The 24592-nt window shown below is 36.6% G+C and overlaps 1 protein-coding gene across 1 annotated transcript in view; it reads right to left on the bottom strand.

Annotated features, from left to right (window-relative positions):
• Positions 1 to 24592, bottom strand: part of LOC120523980 (beta-1,3-glucosyltransferase-like) — a 452278-nt gene that overhangs the window by 158415 nt on the left and 269271 nt on the right. The window contains exons 5-6 of the mRNA XM_039745736.1: positions 13746 to 13822; positions 7071 to 7182 (exon numbers count right to left, since the gene is read on the bottom strand). Of these exons, the coding sequence (XP_039601670.1) occupies positions 7071 to 7182; positions 13746 to 13822 (189 nt within the window). The remainder of the gene's footprint in view (positions 1 to 7070; positions 7183 to 13745; positions 13823 to 24592) is intronic.

Below are 24592 nucleotides of genomic sequence, written 5' to 3'. Positions count from 1 at the left end.
CCATTTCTGATAAACTGCAGTACTAATTTTTACTTTTAAGAGCAGGTACAATAGCTAAGACTAATTGTTATACATGGTTGGTTTGGAGTTTTTAGCAAAACACTCTTATATGCTAAAGTTAAAAAAGTAATGTGAAGCAGCAGCACAGCCTGTTGATAGGAACACTTCACTATTCGAGTATACAGTCGGCCCTTTGTATCCACAGGTTCGTGGATTCAACCAGCAACAGATCAAAAATAATTGAGAAAAAATATTAGAAAATTCCAAAAAGCAAAACTTGAAATTGCTGATTGACCATACAAGTCATATACAGTAATTACTTGATTGGAGTTAATTTGAATACAGTGGATCTATTTAAGAATAAATTTGCCCGTGTTTAGGAGCTTCCCTTGGTAGAAAGTTAATTTCCAAGGAACATTAGAAGCAGTTCTGAGACAAGGTGCTTGAAAAATATTAGTCAGATGAAACAATATAGCAACATTTCAAATTCACTGAATACTGAACAATTATGAACCAGATCAGAAACGGGCATCCCCCAAAAACTAAGTGTCTGGGAAAGTTAAAGAAGCCAGCAAGATGCCAACGGCAGCTTTAAAGGATTAACAGTTATCCTTGACAGAGGCAGGAGAAACAGTGCATGGAAAGATAGTGTGCATACGTCATAAATCTGGCTTATAAGAAAGGGGGGCAAGAAGGAACTCTTTACTGAAAAAAAACTCGGCTCAAGTCAACATCTCAGCTGGTGTTTGCCCAAAGGCTTCTGAGAGACTGAACTATTTGGAAGATTCTATAGTCAAATGAAAATTGAATTTTTGGGTCTCAGTTCTTGGCATAACCTAACTTAACCTAACACAGCACATCATACTGTGAACAGCATTGTGCTGGCAGCATCATGCTTTAGGGATGTGTGTCTGTGGTATGGGCTGCAGACTCATAAAAACAGAAGGATAAATGGACGAAGCCAAGTACAAAAAAATCCTATAGTAAAATCTGTTACAGTCAACCAGGACAATTGGGAAATGTTTCATCTTTCAACAGGCCAATAACTAAAATCTTGCAGCAAAGGCCACACAGGAGTGATTAACAAACAAAAATATCAGTGTCCTGCGTGAACCAGTCACTGCGAAAAGACGTAATAAACGCAGGTCACAAAAGGCCCCAATCCAACTTAATGCACCTTGAGCAGTTTTGCTAAGAAGAACAATTCCAGTGTCAAGTAGAGCAACACTATGGAGACTTACGCAGAGACTCATAGCTGTAACAGAATCCAGAGGTAGACCTACCCTTTAATAACTGCTTTTTGTATTATTTTTAATGAATTTACAAAAATGTCCACATTCTTTTTTTTCTGTCACAGTGTACTTTGTGTGGATAGTTGGTGAAAATGTCAGTTGAATACATGATGGTTCCATGCTGTAATATAATAAAATGTGAAAAGGGCCAAAAAAGCAGTAAATACTTTCATAGCTACTGTAACTATAAAACAACTTCTACCATTTTCAGCACTAAACGTAAGTCACAATAAGCCAAGCTAACACACCAGAAATGCTCAAAGTGCATTTGATAACAAGAAAAGATGATCAGACACTTTTAAAAAGTAAAAAAAAAAACAACAGGAGAATAAAACAGAGCAGCCAACTGTGTTGTGCAGTCCAATACTACAGAGATTTTATAATGTAATGCTCCTGTTTATTCAAATAATTTTTGCGACAAACCAGCTGCTAATAAAAATAAAATTAGCAAAATCAGTTTGACCCATCTTCACTGATTGTTTTGACATTCTTAACTATAGCAATGTCATGGTGGCTCTTAGATTATTGTGAGATGTCATTTTTCATTTTGACTTAATTTTCAAAGTGACGAAGTGTAAAATGAAAAAAATACTAGATGCTAAAATAATCAAATACAGTATGTTTTAAAATATAATCAGCATTGAGATAAGGTAATCAGCTGTTTTATTCTGAACAGTTTAGAAAAATGCCTTACAACATTTAAGGACTGCTTAAGAAACATATGGGCAATAGTATCTCCAGACTAGGGGCAAATGAGTGGGTGAAAATGGATTCCACTTTAAAACTTGATAGCCATGTGAACACAGTGGTAAAATCTTGCTTTTTCCAGTTGAGGCGGCTGTCAAAAATCAAGCCTGTTTTGTCTAAATGCAACCTTGAAACAGTGATACATGCTTTTATAACATCTAGTCTAGATTACTGCAATGTGCTTCTTTTTGGAATTACCCAGGCCTCCATTGCTCACCTACAGCTGGTGTAAAACGCTGCTGCTCGACTTTTAACTGGCACAAGAAAGCATGAGCATGTTACCCCAATTTTGGCTTCCCTTCACTGGCTTCCAATTCGTTTTCGAATCCATTTTAAGATCCTTGTATTTGTTTTTAAATCTTTTAATGGTTTTGTGCCCCACTTAATTTGTCGGAACTGCTACACCCTTACGTACCGCATCGCTCTCTCAGGTCAGCAGACCAGATGCTTTTATGTGTTCCCAAGGCACGATGCAAACTCGGAGGTGATCGAGCCTTTTCAGTTGCAGCCCCAAAACTCTGGAACAATTTGCCGTTGCATGTTAGGCAGGCTCCTTTGCTAGCTGTCTTTAAATCTTATTTAAAAACACATTTTTACTCTCTGGCTTTTAACCCAGTATGATATGTTGACTATCTGTATACTTTTGATTAAGAATCTTTTTAGTTCTTATGTGTTTATGTTTCATTTACCCTTCGGTTTCGTGTGTCTGATATGTTGGGTTTTTCTTTTTTTTTTTTATTATTGTACAGCACTTTGGTCAGCCTTGATGTTGTTTTTAAAGTGCTTTATAAATAAATAAATGGAGCACTGCCCCTCCATTCCCAGTAGATTGCGATTAATTTTCAAAACTTGAAGAAAATGTAAACTTGTTTCAATAATATTGTCCTAGTACTGTTATTAAAATATTTTTTCCAATTTCCATAATAAGCTCAATATCATTTCTGATCTAGAATATTCCTTTTTGAAATTTAAGAAGTTTTCTTTGTGCCTGGCACCAGTAGGCTTTTTTCAGTGCGGCTTCAGTGATCTTTTCTCTACCTTGTCCATTCCCTTCACATTCACATCCTCTATACTGTATATCTATGACTTGATCCAAGCCAAGATGCTTCCTGAGATTCAAGAGCAACCATGTACCTAGTCTGTATTTAAGAAGAGGTGCAGATCTTGTTTCTCTGTTTCTCAGTCCCTTCTTACAGTCTTCAGACACTAATTCTGACCAGAACTGTCATTTAATAAATGCCGCTGTTCATACAGTAGTGAAATAAGATATTATACAGGCTATTACAGGTCACAATCAGATGTATGATATCCTGTGCTAACTTTTGGGTTCATCATCAAGTGATTACTTAGAGCTAACTTATATCACAAATTGTGAAACTGATGATAAAAATGAAACATTTTTATGTATATAGCACCTTTCTCAAAAGCCAAGGACACATTATGATATATTTAAAGCCATTAAAAGCCAGAATCAAATAACAAAAACAAACAAAACAAATAATATGGTTACAATATAAACACATTCTACACTGTTTAAAAATCTAAGACTAAAGAAAAACATTCAATAACTAGAACATTTTTCAATTTAGTTTTAAAAGAAGAAAGTGAACAGCAGTCTTGCAGATTCTGAGATAAGGAATTCCAGATGCAGCAGGTCATGACATTGAATGATTGATCACCCCAGGAAAAATGTTTGGTCTGTGGGACCATTAGGAGCCCAGTATCAAAAGACCTAAGGGCACATGGATAATTATATCTGTTGTGAGGGACGAATCAGCGTCCCAGCCAGGATGGACTCTGCTCCCTTGCCTGGACATTAGGCCATCCAACAGCATGGTCAGTGAAGGAAATGTGATATTTTCCATCCATTTCAGGCAGTGGACCAGGTAGGACGTTGCTGCTACCTAGCTACTACACTGGGACTAAAGTCCCAGCAGCCACAGAGGAACACAGTGGTTGGGCTTGGGAGGCTGGAAGGACAGGACAGTGGATGACATGAGCAGATCACCCTCCACCCTGTACACTAGGCAGTAGACTTCCATCTGGAAAGCCCCTTTATGGATACCCACAGGGCAACATAGGAGTTGTGGTTCCATGGAGCTACTCTGCCGAGTTCTGTGGTGGTTACCAGGAGAGCCACCAGATATTAACATAACTGGTATGGTTTCACCTGACCTGGTAGTATTTTCTGGAGGCAACAGATTGAACATCAGAAGTGCTCTTGGGGCAGGATTTAGAAGAGATCCCTCCATTTGGCTTGGGAGAGTTTTCACATAACATTTGCCTGGGTGGCGTGTAGGAGATTGGAGAAAATAAGGAAAGCAATAAAGAAAGTGTTGTGCTGTTGAAACACTTTATGGCATTGTGGGAAAGAAACATGTACAAAGTATACTTTGATTGTTAAATAAAACAAGTGGAATTTCAACCCAGGACTGTATTTGTGACAGTTGTCTCAGGGGTTTGGAGTGCTGGTATGCCTCCCAATTGCTACACTGTAAAGGAAGTGGGCAAGATATATAGGAGCTAAACCATGTAAAACTTTATGTATCAATAGAAAACTAGCATTTATTTATTTTTTTACTAGTATACTTTTGAAGAAACTGGAAGCCAGTGCAAATGGTAAATATACACATACATACTGTATACCTAAAGATATGCAATTAACTCCATTCATATAGCAGCTTTACCTTGTTAATACCTGTACCAACATTCTTTTCAATTAAAAGATTAGTTTTTCAGATATTGTGTCAACAATACAAACATCACTCTGAATGTGATCAAATCATGTTTTATTGTGTCTGTGGCATATAAATCCACTGAAAGCTTGGCCTTATCACAATATTTTTCTTTATATGTAGGGAAAGTAAAATAATATTACATAGTGATTATCCTTTCAAACATCCAAGTTGCGGTGAGTAACAGAGAAAGTCAATTCTATGTTTCATAAAATAATATCCATCAAAACTGGATAATATCACATCTATCCATTTAAAGAAAAAAATGTTTCCTTGGGATATGTTAGCTCAAATTTGTCTGTCTGTCTAAGAAAGTATTAAGATCGCTTCACTTTCTACACAGTTTGTGTTGTAGATTTAATTTTAAATGGATAAATTTGTCATTTTTGCCTATCAATCTACACTTCTACACTCAATAACCCATAATGACAAAGTGAAAACTGAAACATGTGAAACATGTTGGTAGCAGTATCATGTTATGGGGGTGCTTCTCAGCAGCAGGTACACGGAAACTGGTCAGAATTGAGGGAAGGATGAATGCAGCCAAATACAGGGAGGACCCTGAAGAAAACCTGCCCAAGAGTGCATGCAACCTTAGATGGGATCAACAGTTTATCGTTCATTACAACAATAATATGAAATATACAGCAAAGACAATGCCCGAGCAGTTTTAAGACAAGTTCCTGACTGTACTTGAGTGGCCCAGCCAAAGCCCAGACGTAAACCCCATCAAACACATGTGGAAAGACTTCTAGTTGGCAGTTTACAGACACTTCCCATCCAACGTAATGGAGCTTGAGAGAAACTACCACGAAGAATGAGATAAACTGTCCAGATCCAAGTGTGCAAAATTTGTAGCGATTTACCCAAGAAGACTCAAAGCTGTAATTACTGCCAAATGAGGGTTTATAAAGTACTGAATTAAGGGTCTGAATACTAACATAAATAAGAGACGTCAGTTTTTAATTTATACTAAATCTGCAAACCTTTCTGAAAGCATGTTTTCACTTTGTTGTTATGGGTTACTGAGTGTGGACTGATGGTCAAAAACTGAAAATTTATCCATTTAAAATTAAACCTACAACACAATAAAGTATGCAGAGAGTTAAGTTGTCTGAATACTTTCTGAATCCACTCGTTAAATCCTTAAATTATGGAATCCTATTTACAGCAGCATCCATTTTTCAGAATAGTAAGTGTTTACTTGTTATAGATGCTTTAGAAAAATACTCCATAAGTGAAGACTGGATAGATGGGCATCCTGACTAGGGTCAACAATGATCACCAACCCAGCTGGGAGACCATAATGAATGGAGCACAAGAATGAAAGCATAAATGGTCCTTCGTTTCTGTCACAGTCAGGATGCCCAGATAAGGGAACATCAAGAGAAGAATTAACAGTCTGTCCCCACAAGAGAACAGGAGTACAGAATGGCAACCCTGTCGAGATCCTTGGGTGCCATACAGGGGTGCTGTGAAGAATGGACGATTCTATTTCAGGGAGCTTTTGTATGACCCAACACTGCTGCGACAACTGAAGTGCTCCTGGATCCACCATAAAATAAGTCAGAGTCAGGAGGAAGCTGGATGACACTCATAAAGGGGTCACAAAGGGAGACAGAGGTGCTTTGTTTATTGTTGGTATGATGCTGGACTGATCTGTTGCTGTTACCTAATGAATTGTATTTTTATTTTGTCTTGGAAGTTGTGGGTGGCCGAGTTGTGTCTGGTGTTTAGGTTCTGGGCACCCCCTAGCAGTCACCATGCTTATACTGTAAGTGTACTACAATGTATTCCCTTTTTTACTTGCACTTTGCTTCAGCCCAGGTTCTGCACATTGCCAGTCTAGTTGGGAGCTAAATAACACTGCAAAATAAGCTGACTTGGAGAAAGTAATGGGCGAAACAGAATGGATTTGTGTTAAGAGAATGGCACTCTGTCCAATCATTACCAGACATTAGGTTGCAGTTTATCAATTAGGCTAAATTTCATCAACAGTTTTTAGCATATGTAGTAGATATCTTTTACAAAAGTTGTCAAAAACATTGTTGATTTAAAAATGTGATGCCTGTTTGTATCCTATTATTCCAGCCCACACTTTTGTTAAGGTCGGGCAGCGTTTTTGCTTTGTGTAGCAAACAAAAATAATGTGGAGCTGAAGGCATATATGGGTAAGTGCTGGGGCTGAAAGGAACTTTTATGAATATATTTTGTCTCTTTTGACTTCACTTAATAAATGCTTTTAAAATATGACAAATAACAATAATTCATTTACTGTAAGAGTTCAGGACTGTACCTGTTCTTTAGGGAATCTCCTCAAGATGTGTACAATTTTGGGAACATTGACAGATGTTTCCTCTTCCAAGAAGAATATCCACGATGAGTTATGGCCATAGTTTTCTGAAAACCTAGGTACAATTTTAAAAATCAGGGTCAGTATTGCTGCAATGTACAGATGCTTCATTTCTAAAAGTTACATTTTCCAGGAAAAGACAAATACTGAAATGATGAAAAAGTCTGTAACAATGTTTTAGCCAAAAGATACAAACCTGAAGACTTGTACTATACATATAAAAACCAAAGTATAAAATAATCTATTACTGACTTTAATATTTTGGAAACAAAACAGGTTTTATGAAGAGTAATAACAGATATAAATTTTTGATTACATTTCCTTTTAAATTATATATTGTCATTTAATTGAACACGATGTTCCCATTAATTTACTTAAGAACACCATATCTCATGGGACGACATAATAAAGAAGAACATAAACTTGCTGGCCATAGTATTAAGACCACACTTCTATAAACACATATAAAACTCACACTGGTCTGAAAGTAATTTTTACATGCAAACCACACATTTTGTGCACAGTTTTGAAATATTTCCATCCACTTTTTTCTAATACAGTGACTGACTTAACTGTGGAGAATGTAAGTCAGGAACCAAGCCTGTGCAGAATGACAGTCCATTTCAGGGTCAATTCATGTTGCACACACCATCAAACAGGGTCTATCTATGGCGTTATTTCAGTGCCACTATTCTGAGCGCACGTAAAAAAAGATTGCAAGTGCAAGTGTTGCATTTTGAAGAGAAATTTATTTTGAGCGTACAAAAGCTGAATTTGAGTGAACAAAATTCATTGCTGCGTGCAAAAAATGTATTTCAGTGTTTGCACTTATCCATATACACACACACAATAGCACCCCTCTCGCTCAGTTTTTCATTTGCGCTGCTGCAATGTGTTGCTTGCGCTCACAACATTCTCTGCTGCAAGCGCTCAACTCTCTGTACACCGTTATAAGTGTGCCACAAAACCAACCAATCACAGACTTGGTTTCAAAAATTCTGATTGGCTCTTACGGTCTCAAATCAGCTCGCTAGCTGTTGCATTCCGGAAACAGTCCGAAATGTAGCTAAATCCAGCTAAACTCAATTAAACCCCAATTTGCGGATAATATCTTTAATTATTTTATTTTAAAATATATTATTTGTTAAGACTATCGTTGGTGTAGTATAATGTAGTTGCATTATACAACCATGCCAACTGACTGTTTCCGGAATGCAGCAGCTAGCGAGCTGATTGGAGACCGTAAGAGCCAATCAGAATTTTTGAAACCATGTCTGTGATTGGTTGTTTTTGTGGCATTCTTATAACGGTGTACAGAGAGTTGAGCGCTCGCAGCAGAGAATGTTGTGAGCGCAAGCAACACATTGCGAGCAAGCGCAAATGAAAAACTGAGCGAGAGGGGGTGCTATTGTGTGTGTGTATATGGATAAGCGCAAACACTGAAATACATTTTTTGCACGCAGCAATGAATTTTGTTCACTCAAATTCAGCTTTTGTACGCTCAAAATAAATTTCTCTTCAAAATGCAACACTTGCACTTGCAATCTTTTTTTACGTGCGCTCAATATTTTTACGTGTGCTCAGAATAGTGGCACTGAAATAACGCCATATCTATCAAATGGATTAAGTGGAATGAGATTATTCTATCGATACCCCAAAAATCACATAATGTTAACCACTCAGAGTTAGTGACATCTATTAAAGGATAAAAGACTCTTTAAATATACACCATTTGTTGAATATCACATTTGAAACTTGTGTCCTAAAAAGCACACACTAACATTGCCATAATACTGAAAACTTAAATAATATACAGTATATATGTATACTATTTTATTTAACATAACCTTCTTAAACCTATTTACCCATTTTGGGGGGTGGTGGTCCAGAGCTGAGTCCAAGAAAGGAACTAACACTAATCTGAAAGAAATATTTATTTACAAAAAAAAAAACACTTTTAGAAACTAATTCTTGTTCTTACCACATCATGTCAGAACTAGTATACATAAGATGTTAAAAAAGATCTGGAAAAAAAAAAAGTTTTTTTCCTAGCCAGGGGCTAAAGTGAAAAAAGCTGAGCCACTTGTAAATACATTTCAACACTAGAGGGTATGTCAAGAAAGCATAGGACCAGCATCAATTTAGGCTAACTAAGAAGCCTAGTGTCATTGTCATTTCATCACCCCAGAGGCTATGTTAAATCAAAGACATGGAGCCTCATTCTCTGTCATTTTATCTGTCCAGATGCCCTGCCAGATCAGAGCCCTCAATGGACCAGACACCAATCAACTTATTAAGACTAAGAGCCACCTGGTAATCTGGGCATACTGGATATTTTGACTCCTAACAAGACAAACTGCTCCCTATTCAGGTTGTTTTGGTATTATGTTGTGACACTTGCTTGCTTCTGTTTGGACATATTCAATAAGTTTAAGTTAATTTATAATCCATGAATAAATGTATAAACCTTCTCTCCTGGTTGTTTTGGTACTCTTATCGTGTTGCTTGGGGTCATAGATTGTATTTAGCTACAATTGTATGTATCTCTGACAGAGACCAGACTGATAAGGGAAAGCACATACGGTCTAAAGATGGGCTTTAGGACACTGTTTTCAGGTCTATGAAATAAAGAGTCTAAATGTGAGGACAGGGTCACTAGGAACTGGCAAAGGTGCAGTAACCAGAAAGTCTGAAAGACTTGGGAACTAAATCAAAGGACATAACTAATATGAAATCCAGAAAACAAAGAAAAAAGTCAGAAAGCAACCTAGAATTCTTTTGAGCTCTATCCCAAAAACAAACACAAGCACGTGCAAGTTTTTAATAGATATTCAAAAGCTAGGATACTCAACCAGGAATGAAAACAACCCAAAATGGTGCAGTACAGCAAACGACAAATCAAACTTATCAAATGATGTCACCATCATAACAATAAATTTAAATAATGTACAAAATGAGAGATAATTGGAAAAAAAAGCACAAAAACTCAAATAACACTAAAATAGTAGTATTATTGAAAAAATGTGAAATAATATTAGTATTGCTGTTTTTATTTTTATTTATGTTATTGGCATTTCTTGCGTTGGTGTGATGCTATGATGATGCTACTGTGCATTCATTTAAAAAGATGCCAGCACACATAGGCTGGCATAAGAAAGACAAAAACAAAAAAAAAATAGAATGGAGAGGGAAAGGGTATTACAATTAGAAAGCTTTGCTTTGTTATTCTAACCTGCAAGTTTGACTTTTGTCTTGAACTGCGGTGCTCAGTTGCTCACTTCCTTTTAATGTTTTGAGCCTGCCTAACAACTCTTTTTGTTTATAATTAAGTAAAGTCAGACATTTACCAGTCCATTTCTCTTATCTAAAAAAATTGTCTTTCTAAATTTTCTGTTTTTCCTTCTCAACTTCTGCATTTATCTTTAACAATTTATTTTCTTTTCACGCATGCACTTCAGAATAGGTAAGCCACCTGAAGCTAAACATGTTTGGGCGCGGCCAGTACATGTATAATAGACCATCCAGAAATAACTTAGATTGCTGCTGGAAAAGGCCAAAAGGGGATGCTTACCCCGTGGTCCATGTGTTGATTCCAATGGCCCACTGAAGCAACAGGGACACTGTGCTATAAAAACTGGTGCCATCCTTCAGATGAAGCATAAAACATATGTCCCTGGGCATCCTTTGTAAAAAGTGGGGTGTATGCCAATGTCCTGGCTAAATTGTCTACCTTGGTGTGGTCATTCTGGCCACCAATCACCCTCAGTCCCTAACAGGCTGTGTCTCCCAACACATAATAGTTCAAGCGTGGTGAGCATACTGGTACAAAAACATCTGCTGTTGCATTATCCAGGTGGATGCTGCACATTGGTGGTGGTTGAAGTAGCTCCCCACTAACCATGTAAAGTACTTTGAGTAGCAAGAAAAGTGTTATATAAATAAAAAGAATTACTATGATTATTATTCTGGTTATGAACTCTGCCTGCTTAAATATAAATAATTATGTGTACCTATTTTGATTCTGATCACATTGGTGAACTTACTACTCAAAGTTAATGTCTGCTTTTACATGCATTTTTATTACTATTTCATTTAATATTGTTTTTTTTTTTGTATCAGTATACTGCTGCTGGATTATGTGAATTTCCCTTTGGGATTAATAAAGTATCTATCTATTTATCTACTGACACAGCTTGTCTGACTTTTCTCCTGCTACTTGAAAAAATTCCACACTTGCTATTGTAAACATAGCATAAGATCATTCGCAAAAACACAACAAGCACAGTATATGACACATATCCTTGTACAATGTATGAACATATATATATATATATATACTGTATATATATATATATATATATATATATATATACTCACCTAAAGGATTATTAGGAACACCATACTAATACGGTGTTTGACCCCCTTTCGCCTTCAGAACTGCCTTAATTCTACGTGGCATTGATTCAACAAGGTGCTGAAAGCATTCTTTAGAAATGTTGGCCCATATTGATAGGATAGCATCTTGCAGTTGATGGAGATTTGTGGGATGCACATCCAGGGCACGAAGCTCCCGTTCCACCACATCCCAAAGATGCTCTATTGGGTTGAGATCTGGTGACTGTGGGGGCCATTTTAGTACAGTGAACTCATTGTCATGTTCAAGAAACCAATTTGAAATGATTCGAGCTTTGTGACATGGTGCATTATCCTGCTGGAAGTAGCCATCAGAGGATGGGTACATGGTGGTCATGAAGGGATGGACATGGTCAGAAACAATGCTCAGGTAGCCCGTGGCATTTAAACGATGCCCAATTGGCAATAAGGGGCCTAAATTGTGCCAAGAAAACATCCCCCACACCATTACACCACCACCACCAGCCTGCACAGTGGTAACAAGGCATGATGGATCCATGTTCTCATTCTGTTTACGCCAAATTCTGACTCTACCATTTGAATGTCTCAACAGAAATCGAGACTCATCAGACCAGGCAACATTTTTCCAGTCTTCAACTGTCCAATTTTGGTGAGCTTGTGCAAATTGTAGCCTCTTTTTCCTATTTGTAGAGGAGATGAGTGGTACCCGGTGGGGTCTTCTGCTGTTGTAGCCCATCCACCTCAAGGTTGTGCGTGTTGTGGCTTCACAAATGCTTTGCTGCATACCTCGGTTGTAACGAGTGGTTATTTCACTCAAAGTTGCTCTTCTATCAGCTTGAATCAGTCAGCCCATTCTCCTATGACCTCTAGCATCAACAAGGCATTTTCACCCACAGGACTGCCGCATACTGGATGTTTTTCCCTTTTCACACCATTCTTTGTAAACTCTAGAAATGATTGTGCGTGAAAATCCCAGTAACTGAGCAGATTGTGAAATACTCAGACTGGCCCGTCTGGCACCAACAACCATGCTACGCTCAAAATTGCTTAAATCACCTTTCTTTCCCATTCTGACATTCAGTTTGGAGTTCAGGAGATTGTCTTGACCAGGACCACACCGCTAAATGCATTGAAGCAACTGCCATGTGATTGGTTGATTAGATAATTGCATTAATGAGAAATTGAACAGGTGTTCCTAATAATCCTTTAGGTGAGTGTATGTTTTTCTTCTTCGAATTAAGAATAAGTTTATTTTTCTAAACGCTCTTCATAAAGTACATGCTCAGAGCTATATAAAGAAAGCTTCTTTCTGATGTACTTCTAAAATTTTTATTTTTATATTGTATTAAGGATTTGTTCTGTTCTGTGTATTGTATTGTATTGATCCCGTTCCTTTTGACACCCACTGCACGCCCAACCTACCTGGAAAGGGGTCTCTCTTTGAACTGCCTTTCCCAAGGTTTCTTCCATTTTTTCCCTAAAAGGGTTTTTATTTTTCTTTGGGAGTATTTTCTTGTCTTCTTAGAGAGTCAAGGCTGGGGAGCTGTCAAAAGGCAGGGCCTGTTAAAGCCCATTGCAGCACTTCATGTGTGATTTTGGGATATACAAAAATAAATTGTGTTGTATTGTATTGTATTAAACCAGTAGATTTTCTGTTTTCTGACTAAAACCATAAAAGGCTCAAACAATTAAGAAAACAAAATTCCTATAAGCTTTATCTTTAAGATATCTGTGCATTTTATCTTTAAACCTGTCAGAAACAACATACAATACAATTTATAAATTCTCAAAAATAAAAATTATTTCTCAATTACAGAACTGTTGAACAGACTGATGTAACAGTCTTCATTTCTCATTTTTTAAACAGGTGTTTTTAAGAGTAAATTAGTGAAGTAAATTAAAATAACATAAGCCAACATAAACCAAAACCTTTTAAAAGAAAACTTTACAAATACTGAAGAAAAGAATGTGATTTTTAAACTACACTACAGTATATTTAAAAAAAAAAAAATCAAAAAACATTCAAAAAATCTTTTACCCAGACATCTCCACTTAAAATTTCATTCTCAACCTTTTTAGGGTTATGTCAGAAGGTAATGACACTATCTGAGTCTACAGGATTTGTTTCAAGGTAATTACATAGTGACATCGCTTCTTTGAAGTGATGACAGCAAGATTTCCAGACTCTTGTTTCCATAATGGTACTTGCTTTCAAGTTCTACCTGTCAACCATGATGTACTTACTGTGGCATTAATGGTAGAATGCTCCATCCTCCTTCACTCTCTGTCAGTTCATGAATAAGCAACACAACTGGCAGATTCTGAAAAGAAAGTGAATAAAATTCATACTGCATTTCACACATTTAAAAATAGCTTTTGCTAAAGTCCTCTTCAATGTAAACAATATAACTGAAACTTTAACAATGAAGAATTTTCAAACTGGCCTATACTTTTTGCCCCTTTAACTTTGATCTACATTATATTTAATTGATTACAAATTTAAAAGATTAATTCTACAATAACAGTACCGTTTCAAGGCTACTCTCTTAGAATATCTTTAGACACTCAATCTACTCATAAGTGCCCATATAAAATTCAGTTTGAATCTATTCAATAACCTGTCTTCTTGACACTTTCAGGCCAGTAGTCCATTAAAATGTAAAAACATACAAAAAAAGTAAAACATCAGTTTATACTAATGCACACAGTACTCTACATATACTGTATAAATGTCTTTACATTTTAAGTTACTCTGTCTAAAGTAATACTTTAAAGCCTATTTTCTGCCCCCCCCCCACTAGAAATATGACTAATATATATAAGATTGGACATTCACAGTAACAATTAATTTCAAATTTACTTATCCACTAATAATCTGATTCAAAAGTACTTTATAAGGAAGTTCTGTTCTTATAAATTTCATAGTGTATTATAATAAAAAAACTCTACAAAGTTTTACTTTACATATTGACATAAGACATGTGCTGTCATGCCAGCGTGGTCCAAGTGCAAAGGCTTGGCCTAAAAACTTATTAAGGTCTGATGATATCCAAGGGGTAGAGAACAGAAGAAAACAAATCAACTTTTGATATTTTAGTTGATAAAATTGGAAATTTAGCAAACAAATGCTGAGCCAGATCAAGAAATATCTGAAAGTGCCCTTAACAAAGTATGTTCCTTTTTTGCTTTATTAACTAAATCTTTACAGATCTGATGCTTTATATATCTCTTCACTGCTCTAATATGCCATTAGATATTTAATTCATATTTTTAGTATAATTATTAGGTAAGTTTTTCAAACTAATTAAATCAAAAGCTTGAGATCTTTTACTAACTGTAGCCATAAATAAGCAAAAAGTTGAACATATTCTTTATGCATTAATGTATGTTGTGTATTGTATATACTGCATAAATTAATATATTATTATTATAAAATATTATATATTTTACTAGCTACGTTACCTACATTACGTTTCAGAACATTTGATGTTTCTTGCCCTACTTATACCATCAGTGGCTTTATCAGTGTGTCTGAATCATTCTTGACGGCTCCATCTCTCGAACATGTTCCCATAAAGCCTGTTTCACAGACGCTGCCATTTCGAGATGTCTTGATCACCTTCAGCCCACTTTTATTCTTCCCGTCTTTGAAGGTGACTGTCAGTGTGCCTCCTACGCCTTTACTCCTACTCGCGTATCTCACATTTGCACTTCTTCCTTCGAATCACCTCACCAATGACAGACTAACCATTCAGATTGCTTGGAGAAACCAGACACACACACACAGACCCTGATGTTTCATTATATAGTAGATAGATAGATAAGTAATATTAAATGCAGGACAACAGTTATTCCAAAATGTTATTTGGAGGAATGTTTATTTAATGCTAAATGTTGTTAAAGCAGAAAGAAAAATAATTATGAAAGTTGTCCAGAATTTGATTACAGAAGACTCTAGGATTGCTCAGTCAATACAGATTCACCTTTTGAAAACTGAAAAGGACAGAACCTCTTAAAGCAGTGCTACAAGATCACAATACCCATTTTCTTTATTGCTTATGTTTTAATTTAGGTATGGAGACTCTATATTAGATAAGAAAGTAATTGGAGCATTTTTTTTCATATTGCACTCCTGACAGTATAATTTTATCTTATTGAATTTTGCTGTATGCTTAAATAATATGGATCTTATGTTTTTCTGCACTCAGAGGTTCAGGGAGGTGATATATATCAAACTAAGGGTTTCACTGAAAAGTAAATCAGGCCATGGGATGAGAACTATTGAATGATAGGGGTTTTGGGCATACAACAGGCAAAGAAATTTGTTAAAGCGCCACCATCATGTGCTAGGCCAACAGTTCTAGAACTGCTGGTTAAACCCCGAATGACCTTAGGTCATTGCATCTAGATCTCTCTATCCAATGGCAAAGAAAGTCTCCTCAGGTCTGGCTCTTTACTAGGGATATTCACTCATGGGCTGGAGTGGCTGTAGGGTTTTGTTTCAACCAGTTTCCTAATTAGAAGACAGTCCCACTCTCAGTTATAAGACCGTGTGGTCTGTAGGGGGTATTACAGAACCCAAAACACCCAGACACAACTTCACAACACAGTCCTGGGTTTGAATAAAAGGTTTTTATTTTGACACTGCTTTCACAGGGTTTCAGTTTTCATTCTTCTGTAACACACAACAAGCATTAAGCTTCAGCTACTACCTCTCCCATGCAGTCTTATTCACCTCCTCTCGACTCCAACTACTCAGTGGATGGAGGTGTCAAGGAAGAAGTGCTCCTGATTCAGGCAGAAGCCCATAAAGGAGGGACTGCTCTCCCTAGCAGCTCCACCTGTTGTTGCTCAGGGAACTTAGAAGGGGTGCCTCAAGGGACCACAATTCCCAACATGCCTTGCAGCTACAGGAATGGGCATACTGGCGCAGGAATGCTGCCATCCAGTCTGTTGGGGAAGCATGTCCTCTTGGGAGGCAATATTGTACTGACAATGTCACAGTTGATAATCATATTCAAGTGCTGGCTAATGAGAAGCATTGGATGACAAGTGAGATTCAGACACTCCTCAGAGTTCATAGAATTGCATTCAGTTCAAGCTACAAGGCCCTCTATAGTGCTGCTTGTGCTAATCTGAAGGAGGTAATAGGAACACAAAAGCAGCCTGTAAGAAGAGTATTGAAGATTGTTTCATGAAAAATGATCCACAGCTGATGTGGCACAGAATACAAAAAATCACAAACTATAAAGGCAGCAACCTTAGGACTGTTGACAGCGACAGCTCTTTAGCAGATCAACTACATTTTTTCTTTGCCTAGTTTTGAAGCAGAAAGAGCCCAGACAAGCATATCACCACCACCATCCTTTAATAATCACAATCTCATGGTGTGGGAACGTGATGTGAGATGTGTGTTTAGGTCACTGAATCCGAGAAAAGCTGCTGGCTCAGATGGTGTATCTGGAAGAATAATTAAAGAATGTGTTTCAAGGGTATTCACAAAGGTTTTAAATTTATCCTTGTCACCAGTCATTATACAACCCTTCCTGAAGTCAACCACCATGAAACCAGTCCCAAAGAAGGTAGTCATTAGTTTCCTTGTCTTATAGTACATTAAAACCAAACTTCAAACCACATTTGACACACCACTTTCTTACAGAGCAAACAGGTCTATGGAAGACACCATTGCTATAGCTCTACATACTGCATTATCTTACCTTGAACATCAGGGGAGCTATGTGAGGATTCTTTTTAAACTCTATAGCTCAGCATTCAATATAATGTTACCATAAAAGCTACTGACAATGCTATCTGGCTTCTCCCTATCCATAAGTTACTGGATAAAGTACTTTCTCACCAATCAACCTCAAACTGTTAACTCATCTCTCAGGTCTCTTCTACCCTCAGGGATGCATCATCAGTCCATTTTTATATGCTCTTTACACCCATGACAAGATGAAATCTGTTCCTACCTTTCCCATAAACACCATAATTAAATTTTCAGAAGGCACAACTGTGATTGGAATGATTTCAGAAGAACATGAGACAGCCTGCAGGTATAAGTTCCAAAGAGTGGCAGAGTCTTCAGTGAATAATCTGACCCTGAACACTCTAAAAACAAAAGAATGTATCTTCAATTTCAGGAGAAACAGTGCAGTCCCAACCCCACTTTTCATCAATGGGGACTGTGTGGAAAGGGTTCTCACCATTGGATTCCAGGGAACCAAGATTTCTGAGAACCCCTCCTGGACTGTCAACACCACCGCAGTAGTTAAGCTCAGTAGTGGCTACACCTCCTGAGGTTACTGAAGAAAAATAGATTTGGCACATAAGCTTCTGGTGTTGATCTACCGTTTCTCTATTGCATGTGTTGGCATACTGTATCTTGGCGTAGTGTATCCCAGCTGCTCTGCAGCAGACAGGAAGGATCTTCAAAGAGTTATTAATGCAGCACAGAATATTATCAGCTGTCCACTGCCCTTACTAGAGGACATTTTTAGTCCTTATTGTCTCAATAGGGCTACTAATATCTTGAAAGATTCTTCACATCCTAGAGATAATTGTTTTGATAAGCTGCCTTCCAGCAGGCATTAAAAGTTAAATAAGACTGATACCAACAGACTCAGAAACAGTTTCTTACCAAAGGCTATGTATGAGTTAAATACTACTGTTCAGTGTCATTTAACATTTAAATTCTGCCTGACAATGTAAATAGGGAGGGGCAATATGGCCTATAAATAACTTTAAGATATTTTTAGGCTATATTATCTACACAATATAAACTGCTAAACAAATTAAGGGAACACTTAATTATCACAGTCTATCACCAAATCAGTTAAGCTTCAGGGATATCAATCTGTCCAGTTAGGACCATAAGCAATTGTGAATCAACTTTGTCTGCTTTTGGTGTAAATTAAAGTGACAACAGGTGCACTGGAGAGGCAACAGCAAGACACCCTTCCAAAAGGGAATGGTTTTACAGGTGTTGGCCACAGACAATTGCTCTTTCCTTGTCCTGATTCTTCTCTAGTTTTGTGTTTTGTTACTGTCTTTGTCACTGGTAGCATGAGGTGGTACTTGCAGCCGATTCAGGTTGCACAGGTAGTCTACTTCTTCCAGGATGGTACATCCATATGAAGGTTGTCTACACATTCTGGCTACATGAGGCTGGGCATTATCCTGTACCACCAGGAACCCAGGGCCCACTGCACCAGCGTAAGGTCTGAAAATGGCTCTAAGGATTTCATCCTGATAACTAACAACAGTTAAGGTACTGTTGCCTGGCACGTGGAGGTCTGTGCAACCCTCCAAGGTTATACCTCTCCAAACCATCACTGACCCACCACCAAACCGGTCATGCTGGTTGATGTTGCAGGCTGTATAGCATTCACCATTGCGTCTCCAGACTCTGTCACATCTGTCTCATGTGCACAATGTGAACCTGCTCTCATCTGTGAAGAGAACGGGGCACCAATGGTGGAGCTGCCAATTGTGGTATTCTCTGGTGAAAGCCAATCAAGCTGTGTGGTGATGGGCTGTGAGCACAGGAAACACTAGAAGAAGTCAGGCCCTCATGGAGTCAGTTTCTGATAGTTTGGACAGCATCTACAGAAAATTGATTATTTTAACTTTGGAAATGTACTGTAGCAGCATAAGAGTTCACATTAAAATACTGAAGGGATAAATATGTGTACAAATCTTTTGTTATGCAGAAAATTATTATGACTTTCAAGGGGATTGAAAACGTTTGCATGTCTCTTTATGTGAGTTCATTCCATTTTGTGTCTGTGATAGGGAAAGACGTTAAATGCTAAACAAGTCTTGTGCCAGCATTAAAAAACCATTATGTAGCAATTTGTACTTGATGTGCGCGATAAAGTTATTTACTACATCCCACGCAGAATGAGCTGCTATGCATCGAGTATATTCAATAAATCCCTCAGCCCAATTTTAAGGTGCAATATTTTTTATATTTTAATATCATTATACTGTATATTTATAATATTATTATATTATTTATAATTTTGAAAGAAGTATTTTTAACCTTTTATGTAAATTAAAAAAAAAAATAGATTTTATGTTTTTAATTTATTTATCATTGAGGTTGTACTCTAAACTTGTATTGTTCTGGAGTAACACCCAAAATTCCATTGTATATGCTATGACAATAAAGACTTTAAATTGAATTGAATTTATTAACTGTGAATTTTTGTTTTCCTTTCCTCAAAATACATTTTTAACTTTGTTCATAACTAAATAATAGAAAAACAAACTATTTTGCGTTTGTTACAAAAAAAAAGCAAGAAAGAACATAACCTTGTATTGTTTCCCTTTCCAGATGACTTGTGTCAGAAAGTGCAACTACATACGCTGATGATATTTTTAGGCAAAAATAACAGAAAAAAAATTAGACTGTCAGTAAAGCAATAAGCCATTTTGTCATCTGCAAGAACACCAACAAGGAATAAAGAAGTGACAGTGGTTGCTTATACTTTATTTAAAGACATAAAGACACAGCAGAAAAACAATGCCAAACTATACATTACACAGTGAAGCATAACGAGTAGATCTGTCCCCAAAGACATCTTTTGGGAAGCACTTTCATAGATCCATTGATGTTACAAAAACAGCCACTCTAATTATTTATATATATACAGTATATAAGAACTCAAAATATCAACAACAGATTGAAATGTTATGCTCCTCAGAAAAGAAAAAAAAAATTTGCTTCCATAATAACTGAAGACACATTAGCCTTCTCTGATGCAAATACACACTTGGTGTCCTGCTATTTTTTAAGTTAACAGTTCACAAGAAAGTAGATAGTAGTGAAAAAACCTGGCAATAAACTTGTTTCAGGTCTGAACCTTTCAGAGCATTTGTTTAAATTCTTCATGCTAAATTAAACAAGAGCTACCTAAGCTTTACATTTGAGTACTCAGTTAAGCTGATAGTGCTTTACCCGCATTCTGAAATAAATACTTTTATTAAAACCAGGAGTGAGCCGTCAGAGGATGGGTTATGTAGACATTAAGTGACAGTGACTACAGATCACATAGATAAGTCTGAGCCTTTAATCAGAAGCCTCATTTACAATACATTTACACAATTATTCTCCAAAGAAAGACAATAAAGCCTAAATATTGCAGTTCCCCACAAAATTCAAATTTGAAGATTTGTATGCATCTGGAAGTCTCAATCTTTAATCTAGACATCACAGAGTTGGCAAATAATGCATAACCCTAGGCATCACATCAAAACATAGTGAAAAAAGGACATGATGTATAATTACTTAATCTGAGATTTAAAAGACATGAATTTAAAACAGACTTTTAACAAAACTTATTTCATGTGTACATACACACTTAAGTTCAGAAAAGGATTTTCTGCCAAACCTGACTGAGGTACATTTACATTGTTATTTCAGTAAATATTTCTTCAATAGCGAAACATTTCTGGTCTTGTTTTCCATAACCAGGAAACCCTGCTTCTCTTCAATTTTGCTTTATTCCGTTCTATGCTGATCTCAAAATCGCCCTTCTCCACTACATCTACAGTACATAACATACAGTCTCCTCCAAAGGTATCGGGACAGGACGGCCAATTAATTTGTTTTGGCTGTGCACTGAAGCCATTTGTGTGTGAGATCAAATGATGAATATGAGAAGAGAGATCAGAGTTTCAGCTTTTATTCCCTGATATTAACATTCTAGATATGATGAACAACATAGAACATAGCACATTTTGTGTCAAACCATCCAGATTTTCAAGTGAGCAAATGTAATGGAACAGAATATTTTCGACTAAATTAAAGTCAAAAATATATTTTAGTAGTTGGTTTGCTACCATTACCTAGTGTAAAAATTCTATATATGGTGAACACCTTGAATTCTGAATGTCACCATGTTCAGTATGTTAATTTGTATATCCATACATCCATTTAATAATAATAAATAATAAAAATAATGCAATCTACTATACTTGCTATGTCCATTTCACAGTTATAGGCAGTTCAAAGCAGCGATTAAAATTTTGAATGTAATCAAATCAAATATAAAACCAAAACTATTTGCCACTGCCAGGGCATTAATGTTTTATCTAGTTTGTTATAGAAAAACAAGTTACCCTCAGAGTCCAGAGCCATGATCATAACATTATAACAGGCACCTTTTAAGCAACAGCAAGTTAACATTTCTAAATTTCTTTTTTATTTGAACAGATACCAGCACAAACATTCTATGTTCAGTAGCAACTCTTTGAGGGCTGATATTTTTTCCAAAAAACTCAGTTTTCGGAAAAGCGCCTAAAGCAATGGTTTCACACATAAATCAATATAAAACGTCTGTTTGCACGATGGCTGGCTGCCTGGCTGTCTTTGTGAGACAGGTGCACTGGGATGGCAGTTGCAGTAAGACGCAATATGCTTTGTACCTCCTGTCATTGTATCTGTTCTCCCAGGCGAACATTGCCATAGGTGCATCAGCTACACAAACGTGCTCAGCACCACGATCAGCTGGGGAACAATCAGCTGATGCCGGTACCTCACTTTCATTTTCGATCTACATCTTCAGATCACTTGCATCAAAATCGGAGTCTGATTCAGAGATTATACTATAAAAGTTTTGCTTTGTATATTCACTTTGGTATCTCTCCACCTGCCATTTTAGAAGCTGTTTACTCTTCACTACTCATGGAAGCGCAGGGAATCGAGGTCAAATCAACAAAACTAACTTTCCTTCTAGCAAAAGCGTATCGAAAAGCGCTGTAACAAGAAGATCACTGATCTCTATCAATCACTAGCAAGACTAAGGCTTTCAAAATAATAATAATAATAATAACAAAAACTGTGTTAACACGTGATAAAATAATTGTCGGTGTTAATTAATTAATGCATTAACGCGATAATAATGCGTTAACTAGCCCAGCCCTAGTTTTTTTTTCTTTTTTAAATGCCGTGACCACTTGCTTTCACCGACACTCTGATCACTTTCTGCTCATTCTCTCAGACATTTTGACTTGCTCTGCCTGCCTTTAAAAGTTTGCTTCATTTGTCATAAACCAGTGTGAATACAAAAATACAAGTTCAACAAGTCCAAGAAGTAGGGAGTCAATTGACAACCCAGTTTAAAGAAGGCAGGGGAACAAAGTGGGAAAATAAAAAGCACACAGGGATGCAAAACTTTAGCTACAGTTGTATGAAGTTAAGGAAGGAATGTCCTAGTACACAGGACGGTCTACTAGTCTGGAATGAACCCGGTGCTCTGGTTGATTGTATACTTTTAAAGTGGAAGCAGAAGTGACGTCATTGGTCCTTCGATGTAGAAATCTTTGGACTGTGGATAAAGGAAATAGTTTTTAATGATGGTGCCCTCTCTTAGTCTGGGTTGGTATTGCTTAACCTTTTAGAGCCTTGATGGTGGCAGCCAAGCACCAGATAGGTCAGCTTCTTTCCTTCTTTCCATGTTAATCTAAAACCACTGAAATCCTGGTCCAAATATAATGATTTTCCCCATCTTTTTTATTCTGTTATACTAGCCAGTTTTGGTTGCCTTTTGCACATTTACTATCTCCACTTACTATAATACTTAGTATCTCTCAATATGCTCTGAGCATCTGGCTCACAGAATTAACATCACAAAAATGATGACAGCACAACTACATTGCTAACCCTTTAAACTTGGCTCTAACTATTGGTGTTGCAATATGGATACACAGTATAAATTCTTTACCCATTGCATATATTCCCTTTAAAATGATACAATGGGCTTGGGTTTTCAATAGTGGAAGTGAATGCTACCGATGCTTATTTGAAACCAGTAAAAGTGGAGAAAAAGAATTCTGTTTTTTTACACTTTAAAATAAATAAAATGAGAAATACTGATTGTAGACATTTGATAACCTTTTTTTTCGGTGTTCCTAAATATTTAGACACACATTCTCTGTTAATGTTATGGTATTTGGAAGCTTGTTTCAACCCTTATGACAGCAAAAGTGACATTCTAAATATATTAATGCATGCATCACCAGACTTCTATGTTCTGAAAGAACAATAACTACCCTTCAATATGACATATGTAGTATATACTTTCAATAGGCTTCTTGGCGCCAGTGGTCACTTATTTTAAAACAGTAAAAGCATTGAAAAAGAATCTGGCTTTTTGTACTGCTTCAATACAGCAAAACTACTGTAGAAACATTACTTAAAAGATATTTCGTAACAATTGTTTTTCTGACACATTCACTGACACTGTAATGGTGTTTGGAAGCTTATTCCAAAGCATAGAAAAATTAGTGTAACATTCAAAGTGAATTTCTTGTTGAAAAGGTTACTGAAGTTTCTTTCTATGTTACTCTGCTGTAAAATATAATTATATACAACCTTACTGTTAAAGTCCCAAATTTTTACAAAAATGCTCTTTAAAGGGGAACATTACCATCAAATTATAGCTAGTAATAAGGGAAAGCACAGGATCTTTATAAGATTAAAGATTTATTTTTCACAAAAATGCTTTTGTAATATGACGCTACACTGAGCACAAAAAAAGCAAAATGGAGTTGCCTGGAAAGGCAAACCAAGGCGACAAAGTCCTAATACGGTAATCCAAAAAATTTCAGAAATCACAAAAGAACAAAAATGATCACATTGAAACACTCACCAACTCCCAAGTACTATGGAATGAACTGCAAGGGATTGTAGATTGCCCGTGCCTTTATTATGCTTAGGGCAGTCCACTGCAGTGATGGGCAGGTGGCCCCATCTCTGGGGGAATTACCCACAAAACACAAGGCATTACATATATAATACATAATGAATAACATAAATCACAAACAAAAGCAATACTACCATATACAAATAAACCAAACAAGCACAGCAAAGACATAAAACAATTATATGAACCCTTGCTGAAATTTAACAATAACTATTTCTCCAGCTATAAAGATTCTGAGTGTTTTCCCTTTATTTTGATTGTACAGTATAACATTAATACTGAATAAATGATGATAAATCTATGGCGAGTTTAATCAAAGTAGTAGAAAGCCAACAAAACGAGGCTGAGATTAAAGGGTTAATATGTAACAAGCCATAACTG

Source organism: Polypterus senegalus, chromosome 2 (genome assembly GCF_016835505.1).
Source record: "Polypterus senegalus isolate Bchr_013 chromosome 2, ASM1683550v1, whole genome shotgun sequence".
Taxonomy (NCBI): domain Eukaryota; kingdom Metazoa; phylum Chordata; class Cladistia; order Polypteriformes; family Polypteridae; genus Polypterus; species Polypterus senegalus.
The sequence above is the reverse complement of the archived record's forward strand: the minus strand, read 5'-3'. Positions and strand labels throughout refer to the sequence as shown.